The 9,356-nt window shown below is 33.5% G+C and overlaps 2 protein-coding genes across 2 annotated transcripts in view; both read left to right on the top strand.

Moving 5' to 3' along the window:
- Positions 1 to 3,385: 3,385 nt before the first annotated feature.
- Positions 3,386 to 5,014, top strand: LOC106644087 (RPA-interacting protein-like). The gene is made up of 3 exons (XM_014359456.2): positions 3,386 to 3,645; positions 3,795 to 4,026; positions 4,151 to 5,014. The coding sequence occupies exons 1-3, from the start codon at positions 3,568 to 3,570 to the stop codon at positions 4,486 to 4,488; spliced, it is 648 nt and encodes a 215-aa protein (XP_014214942.1). The 5' UTR covers positions 3,386 to 3,567; the 3' UTR covers positions 4,489 to 5,014.
- Positions 5,015 to 7,797: 2,783 nt separating this feature from the next.
- The window catches only part of ctrip (E3 ubiquitin-protein ligase ctrip), a 36,901-nt gene continuing 35,342 nt past the window's right edge, over positions 7,798 to 9,356 (top strand). Inside the window, exon 1 of the mRNA XM_014359603.3 lies at positions 7,798 to 8,001. The gene's annotated coding sequence lies outside the window, so the exon portion shown is untranslated. The remainder of the gene's footprint in view (positions 8,002 to 9,356) is intronic.

The raw sequence follows: 9,356 nt of genomic DNA, 5'->3' as shown, positions 1-9,356 counted from the left end.
GTCTATTAAGTATAAATAAATGTTTGTACTTGTAATTAATGTGAAACGATAGTGTGTGCAATTTTATTATTTTTCATCCGACGGTGAAATTGTGTGTATACTTCCACGGTGTATTACAACAATTCATTTCGCTGACGAAACTTTTCAGTCGAAAATGTATAAATATTTATTGAGAAACGTTTTTTCATTGCTCAAATGTCATTGTACTCTGAAACATAGCAAAAACATAATAAATTTACACTATAAGAACGAACATGTTTTTCGAGTGTATGTGACGGTACTTTATTATTTATAAGAAAGTCACATGTTTCTAAAACATAAAAAACAAACACCTCAGCTTATTGTCTGATTAACTACTGTATTGGTGGATTCTTTGTATGAAAATTATGTAAAGCCCGAAAACCCTATAAAATACACTATCTAGAGGATAAACATGAGAAAAACCCTAGTAGGATTTTGTAAAAAAAAAAAATGAACAAAAAACAGGAAAAAACAAAAAAAAAAACAAAAAAAAAACTGAAATGTACTTTTAGAAATCATGACAAATACGCTTATTCCACATAAGTTAAGAACTACCAAGTTGAAAGAATCATTTGCTGTAGTCGAACAAAGTTTATTTTTTATACGCGGACTGTACAGCGTGTGCGTAAAATGTTCCCGGTAAAACTATACCACGAGACGATGGAGCTCATCAAAACGGACTGAAAAATGCCACAACAAATTTTGATCCAACGCGTACTTTCCAAGCTGTTGTCGACTAATACAATCAATTTAAACTGGCATTGCACTCTGTGATTCGAAAAACGTATTTATTCATTTTCAAATTACATTTTGAAAAGTACGCGTTGGGTCAGAATTTTATTTGTAACGGTAGTTTTTTTTTTTTTTTTTTTTTTTTAGTTTCTCTTGATGAACATTTTTCAAAACACGCAGTATGTATGTCCATTTCGTTGATCGTGTCCATGAAAGCAGTGCCTCGGTTGCTTCGCAATTGTCGTGTAAAATACGCAAATTTAATAATATCGGTATTTTCACGTCAACACACATTATGAACAATCAACGTAAGGATAAAAATGTTGCTCGCGATTGCGGCACTCGGTGATAATTTTTTCTAGGCATTCCCATACACAGCAATTTTTCTTCCAGACCTTTGACCGAAAAAAGACAAATAAATGTGGGCCGAGTAACATTTATCAATGTAAAAACGAGCAGACGCGAAATTATTATATAAATCCAAGTACATAAATGATAACTTGTAAGATGTAATTATACTCGTTGCCGTTGTTACCTGAAAAAAAAAAAAAAAAAAAAAAAAAAAAATAATCCAACCATCTCGTTGTTGCTGGTGTTGCGGAGGAAAGCTGCAGTGCATGATAAAACGTAAAAATGTGACCGACGCTTTGTACAGCTCAATATAAGGATGATTATTAAACAATCAATGATTCATGTCGCTGCAGCAGCATATAAAAGCCCGTGTGTGATATACATTCATGTAACCGACGCTTTCTACAGCTCAATATAAAGATGATTATCAAACAATCAATGATTCATGTCGCTGCAGCAGCATATAAAAGCCCGTGTGTGATATACATTCATGTAACTTCGTCGATGAATATTGAGGTGATCTCTCTCTCTTAAGGTAATAAGTTGTTTCGCTAATCATTTACCTGCTACGACTGCTAGAAGCATACGCTTGAGTGACACTCCATATATTTATACTATGATTATTAAGATTCATTAACGTGATTATTTCGTTTGTAAGATGGTTGTTTCCGAAAATTTAAGGGTTGGCAAAAATGTGTCATTTGATTTTTATTTTTTATTTTTTTTTTTTTTTTGCAACCTTTAAACTTTGAGACACAACGCCCATGAGCGCTTTTCTTTACTTACATTGATTAAATCGAGTTATCATTTTAAAAAAACTTTACGATTTTCTCACATTCTTAAAAAATTGAACTCGAAAAGCTCATCCTCGTCATTGGGTTTGATTGTAAAAAAAAAAAAAATATATATATAATAAAAAATAAATGTATATTTTCGGACATTGTTGGTACAAAAGTTATACAATCTACCTCACTGATTGATGTAAATGAAAAGTTAATACAACAAAGAGAAAAAACAGAGACTGCAATGCATGTCGGTTTATATAAAAAAAAAAAAAAAAAAAAAAAAAAAATGTAATCAAGTACGACAGGTATTAAGTATTGCAAAAAGGACAAGAGGAAAAATTATTGATTCGTAAGGGTAACGAAAAGAATAGGGCGCAGACTATTGAAAAAGTTCAAATAGGTGTATTAAAACGAAAAAAGAGAGAAAAAAATAATGTATTTAAAATGACAAAAATGTTGCACTATAGGAGTAACTGTACACACCTTTAATTTTCGTAGTATCTAAACGACGTAGCCAATGTACTGTTATAATGTGTAAAAAAAAAAGAAAAAAAAAAAAAAAATCCATCCGTTTCCAATGGTTTTTATTCCATTTAGCTAGTAAACCACTGTTCGATTTAATCCAGATAAGAAGTACAAGACACACTATGCTAAAATATACAATACATACGCAAAGCAACAAAATGCGTTCTGAACTTTACGTATTTTTTGGTTTTTACATTAATATAATACCAAAAAATCAGTGGGTTGTCTAATAACAAAAAAAAAAAAAAAATCCAGACACGCAGATATCTAAAAGATAGATAAAAATTATATATATTTACGTATATTTATGGTGCGGAAGTTCTCCCTTACAGTGTAAGAATATCGAATGTGCGAATGAAAAAAGAGTATTTTCAGTTATTAGGCAAATTATTGCAGGAATTAGGGAAAACGTCCATTATATTTGTGAACAATTTGAAGGAGAGAAACAAATAAATATTTTTATTAGCGACTACTTTGACGATGTAAAAACACATGATGATGTATAAAAAAAAAGGGTGAGGGTATAGTAATGATAAAAATAACAATAATAATAACTGTTGACGTGTTGACCGAAAAATTGAATGTATTTGTTAAAAAAAAAAGAAAAGAAAAAGAAAAAAAAAGCTATCGACACGTGTTGATAAATCTTGTTAAAAATAATAACTAACTAATCATTCAAGTGTGAAAGACATGTAAGTATGTGTAACACTGGATTATCAATCTTTGAAAATAAAGCTGACTATTAAAAATTTGACTTATTTTATTTTGCGTGAAACCCCCGTTTTTTCCACTCCAAAGATGTGTTAAGTCTATTTTTAATAAAATTTACATCTTTTTTTCACTTATCACACAGCAGAAAAATATGCCTAAGGCATACTTTTTATTGATATATCTATTTGCCAAAACTCGATAAGGTATACGTGTGATTTGTTTACTCAGACATTTCATGAAAACTTTAAATCGAACCGTGATGATAACGATATATCTCGATGGTACTTTCGAAAAATACAGTTGAAAGCCTTTTAATTTTGCGGTCTGCTCTGTTGTGTATACATTTACGTACATAGGCTGCGGAAGTATTTACACCAACGCAATAATATTTAATTTTTCATCTATAAAAGTCAGTTGATGTCCGAATAATAAGTTGAAACAAATGTCTACCATCAATAACAACTACAGAGTCGTAAAAAGAGGACACGATTTATCAAAGTTTCAAGCAATTTTACGACAGGTTAGGAATTTGATTTTCATGCACGACACAATTAATATTCAAAATAATAGTAATAATAATCACCTAAAAATTCAATACAAATGACAGTTGTATCAAGATTTGTTTTTACGAAAATCCATTGTTAATTTTTTTTTTTTTTTTTTTTCTAGAAATGTCAGCAACAAATGCGAGAGCGAAGAAATCAGTTGTTCAATAAGGGACGGGCTAGTATACTGCCTGCCGAGGATGTGCAAGAAGCGCTAACGGAAATAGTTCGTCGGGAATTTAAGAAGCTCGCCGCTAACGACAATTCGGAGCTCCCGTGTGCAATAACAATAATCAATGGCCCATTAAGTCAAGATGAGGCTCTTAAAGAAGAGCACGAAATCATTGCCGAGCAAGGTTTTGCGTTGCGTTTTATTTTTTATTTTCTGCATGCTCTCAAGGGTGTTTATATAATGTTAATTTTATGATACCCATAAGTATTTATCTTACTTAGCACATAATTTTTTCTGGATATTCACAGAGCAATGGTTGATGCAGGAATACGAAAGACTGATGAGGTGCGAAGAACGAATGTTCGATGCCCTTGAAGATGAAGCCATCTGTCCCATGTGTCAAAAGTCCTTCCTCGAAGAAATACCAGACTTTATAGTGTGCCATATGTGTGGTTTGAAAATTAGAACTGAAATTAGTCTAACGAAATTCAAGTGTGATCTAGAAATGTATGTAAATGTTCATTCCAGAAATTGTACCCAAGTTCCTGATTTTTCTCTAATATTCGATAAAGATGACACAGCACTGTCACTATCATGCTCAACATGTTTGTGTAAATTTCTGATAAAAACTGTTGAATCACAGTAAGTATTTAAAAATAATGAAATTCCATATGTTATACAAAAATCAAGTACAAAACAACAGACTTTTTCATTCTGATATTTTTATTCACTTTCGTTCAACCGAGATTTTAATGTCAATAATATAGTGCTGATCATTTATTTTCTCTTTAATCAGAGATTAATACGTACAGATTGAGTGTCAATCAAGTTTTTTTAAAACATTTTTTATTTATTATTCTTCATTGAAATCTAAAAAGTCTTTGTCCAAAAAATTGTAAGATAAATCTGTGATTTCTAATTACCTATAATAAACTTTCTGCAGAAAAATCGAATCAATCATCATGACATACTACAAACAAAAGTAGGTTTAATTTTAAAAATAATAAAATTACTGCAATAAATGTAGTTAATATTAATGTATTAATTTAATTTTATAAATCATGTATTTTTATAAACATATATTATTATTGTTAAATTATGTACAAGTTGGTTATTTAAAAGGCGATTCTATCACAAATAATCATGTATCAAATAAAAATTCAAACGTTACAAATTAACTTCTTTTTATTCTTTATTTTTAACACAGCAAGAAAAAAAGCTTATCATCACATAAAGAAACCAGTGAGACTGAAAAATTCAATCATTTATAATGCAATCCTCCAATTAATACAAGACGATTTTCATTATTGACTAATTAATAGCTATAAAAAACGTTCACAATGAACTCGTCGTTATTACATCATTTTTCACTTTTTTTTAGTAATAGTATATTACGCCACTAGGGCGGAAAGTGCTTCTTCCCGCCCGCGGGCGCACTTTCCGCCCGCCGAGTACTTTCCGCCCTTGGGCCGAAAGTACTCGAAGGGCGGAAAGTGCGCTCAAGGGCGGGAAGGCCTCCGCCCGAGTCGCGTATCCTATTTTTCTCCTTAAGGGCGCAAAGTGAGAACGTATTTTGTCTGGTTAATGATCACTTCAATAGAAATTTAACTACAGGATTAAAAATGAAAAATATTTATTCAATGTCTATCTAATGTCGCTGTATCACTGAATTTAACTATAGTCTGATGAGTTCATCCGATGTTTGTGTCAGTAAGAATAAAAGCTTCTGCTGACAAAAAAGCGTTAGTTAATATTTAGTATTCTAATACTTATAAGTTTTGTGAAAATAACTGATACTTACATCAAATTAGTGTTGAAAAACAAGAACAGTGCAAGTTAAGATTTTATAAATAAAGGAATGCGCGCGCGGCCTGTATCAAGAGAACGGAGCAATTTGATTAGTACTGCAGTAGTGGCGCTGTAGCAAGAAACGGTTTTTTATAATTTAATGAGTTGATTCACAGCGGTAAATTTAAATGAATTCTAAGATATTGCAACCTCTGTTAAAAAATAACGGAGGTGTTTCGAATAGTGTATTGACTAGAATAGTTGAGTACGAACAAAAACTTAAAGCTGGTATGCTAGAATATCTTGACTGCAGTGTAGATATTAGTGAACTTCCCTATTTATAAATTGTGTTGTATATATAAAACTATGTTTATTGATTGAGATGTCATGAAGAAGAACGGTAACTCGTATTTTACATCAATTATTTAAAATTGAGTATGATTTTATTTTTATAAAATAATAAGTCTAAAAAAGTAGTCGGTAAGGTAGGGAATTTTTTAAAATAAGTAAGAGTTAATTTTTAATAAACGAAAGTTCGCATCAAAGGTTGTGCGGGGTCCAGGGGCGGCAGCCCCTGGTGGGGGACCAGGGGGCAAAGCCCCCGGCGGGGGTCCAGGGGGCGGAGCCCCCGGTGGGGGGTAGGGGGGGCAAAGCCCCCCCCCCTCGTCCAAAAAATCAATTGATCGTTCGATTAAAAAAAATTTACAACCATTTCCCGAAAAAAAAAAAATAAATTAAATTAATCTAATCTCCCGAAAAAAAAAAACTTGGTGGAATGAGAGTATGAGTATCAAAAAATGGCAATCAGAGATATAATACTCCCTTATTGTAATATTATATTTTTTCTTAAGAAATTATACACAAAATATACTTATAATAGAATTTCATAAAATAATCAAGTCTTGTTTTGAAGATGTATAAAGAAAGATATTTGATAGATGTCGCATATAACATATTGATAATGTACAGCACCAACTACAAAATTTACTAATTTTTCTTATTTGCGGGCGGGAATGTACTTTCCGCCCTAGGGCAGGAATGTACTTTCCGCCCTAGGGCGGGAGGTTCCACTTTCCGCCCGTGAAATAGGCACTGAAAGTACTTTCGGCCCTCACTTTCCGCCCGAAAGGAGGAAAATTAAATTAATTTAATACTACTTAATATCTGCCCATTACTCACTGTGATCTATATATAGTTGTTCTGCAATTTGTTAAAAGTTAATCTCAACAAATGTTGTACAGTTACAATATTTGAACATATATGCAATTATGTTAATATCATAATGATAAATGTAAGTATGTTTGTTTTCTCCTACCCAAATATTTGTTGGTAACGTGACTGTCAAAAAGTCATTAAAAAAACACTTCATAATTCATAACTCATAACTCACTTATTCACTAAAGTGTACTTAAACTGTAAATTAATGGAAAAAAAAAAACTAAAAAACACATGAGCCCCGCTAGATGACGCTAAAATGTACTATTTTGTGGGGACGAACGACGAAATCACAGGGTGTATTCCGCAAATGCTGCCAGCAGTTAAGTTACGTAGGTCGTGGTAACGCCGCATGGTCTGGCGGCGCTAGCGTCAACCTGTACTAACTGTCGGGGTGCGTTCCGAAAGTCAGATTCACCGCGTAAATGGCAACGCTGCTGTCACAGATCGTCACATAAGGTAAAGTGACTACTGGAGCTGAGGTCCGAAATGCCAAAACAAATCGCGCTTTTTTCCATAACACCGTCGCTAAAAATCACGATTTGTTTTGGCATTTCGGACCTCAGCTCCAGTAGTCACTTTACCTTATGTGACGATCTGTGACAGCAGCGTTGCCATTTACGTGGTGAATCTGACTTTCGGAACGCACCCCATGGTGGGTTCCGCATGTCAACAAACTTCGATATTTTTTACTGTTTTCACTCCTATGCCATCTGATATTTCGGAGTTTGTTGACATGCGGAACCCACCGACAGTAGTACAGGTTGACGCTAGCGCCGCCCGACCATGCGGCGTTACCACGACCTACGTAACTTAACTGCTGGCAGCATTTGCGGAATACATGCACCCACAATGTTACCAGACGGTAGCGCCACTCCTACTGGCAAGGAAAAGTAGAGAACTACTTATTAATTCGAGAATTTTTTCGAGTTTTGAGTTGAGCGAGGTCGAGGTGAGGAGGAAGGCACGCATCGTAAGAGCCCCTGTACATGTACATACCTCTTTTCTTGAATCATCAAAAAGATATTCGTGATGTCCACGAGTCGCAACAACAAGTTTTTCACTTCAGACGATTAAAATAAAATAAAAGAAAACCATCCAATTGGCTCACATCGATCACCACAACAGTGTGCACGAGTGCACCTACGTTTTCCAGGCAAGTACCTACAGTAATGTATAATACGAAGTAAGGTTAAGTATATGTCCGAATTTTTCTCGAAGAGGGCATTTCTGTCGACTCCGTAGGCCCTTTGTTTTGAGAATCGGGGAGCTATTGTTTACCATTTGCCCTGGCCTTTCTAGCCCACCTGGGCGTTTGTGCCAATAGTCGTCAGAACATTACGTTGTATTTACGTAATTCGTCACTTTTAATTTAAGATTTTTTATTTTTCTCTCGCCTGTACAACGCCCGAGATATCCGGAGCTACCTACTGCGTATATTGACGTATGGACTTTGTTCCACTCTCTCTCGCCTCCCATTTTGTTAAGTATTCCCTTCTGGTTGATTATCTCGCCAAAAGCCCTGTTGCTTGATGTTTCAAAATATGTCTCTAATTACTTCGATCCGCAAAGTAGTTGTCAAAATCGAACTAACGTTATGAAAAATTGCGTCTAATCCATTCGTTTGAGACTACCCTAGTGAGAGTCGTTTCAAGGACAAAGGACCAAACTGCGGTAGCGATCTATGCCTTACATCGTTTTTAATGTTTACATAAGTGTATTTTATTGTCGCAAGAACATGCAAAATCACCATTATCGCATGTAGGTCCTTGATGAGTTATGAGATCAATTTTGCGCAAGTGCGAAAGAAACGGAGATAATATTCGTGCATGCCTTCAACGTGTTTGTGCACGTTGCACGTACCAGCTGAGCTGAACTGTTGTGTATATATATACATATACATAATCATGTTGGTACAGTCAATTGACCGTTTTACCAATAGAAAATCGATTTAAATAACTTTTCAAACCTTCTCTAATCCGAATCTGTAAATTTTTGTATAACATAGTTTGGATTCCATCTTAAATTTTTTTATGAGCAAGTAACAAGAACCAAAGCTTATATTTCTAATTTATATTTTAAGTAATTAATTTAATTTAAATTGCCGTACTGTAGATAATAGTTGTGCAACGAATGTGCATTATGAGTGAATTGTACTAAGGTCCCATTGCAGAAGGTTCATATAGTTCAGTTTTGCAAAAATCTGCCAGGTTGTAAGCATCTAAAATCGGTTTATATTTTAAGGGCATGATACTCTTGTATGCAAATTGTGATGTCCCTGAATTTTATTAAATGATCAATAATTTTTATATCCTCTTTTTCACTTTTCAATTATAAAACTGACTATGATACGTTCATTACTAAACATTTGTTTAATAAAGTATAACAACTGTTCATTTCAGTAATATATTTTTTAATTTGGGATTTACTTTATCGTTATTATTAAAAATATATCACCATAAAATATTTCATTGATAAATAAATAATTACTTGACCGATTTAAATTATTCG

This window comes from Copidosoma floridanum, unplaced genomic scaffold, assembly GCF_036245765.1.
Source record: "Copidosoma floridanum isolate Cflo_tuat_1 unplaced genomic scaffold, Cflo_Japanese_pri ptg000019l, whole genome shotgun sequence".
NCBI classification, from domain to species: domain Eukaryota; kingdom Metazoa; phylum Arthropoda; class Insecta; order Hymenoptera; family Encyrtidae; genus Copidosoma; species Copidosoma floridanum.
The sequence above is the reverse complement of the archived record's forward strand: the minus strand, read 5'-3'. Positions and strand labels throughout refer to the sequence as shown.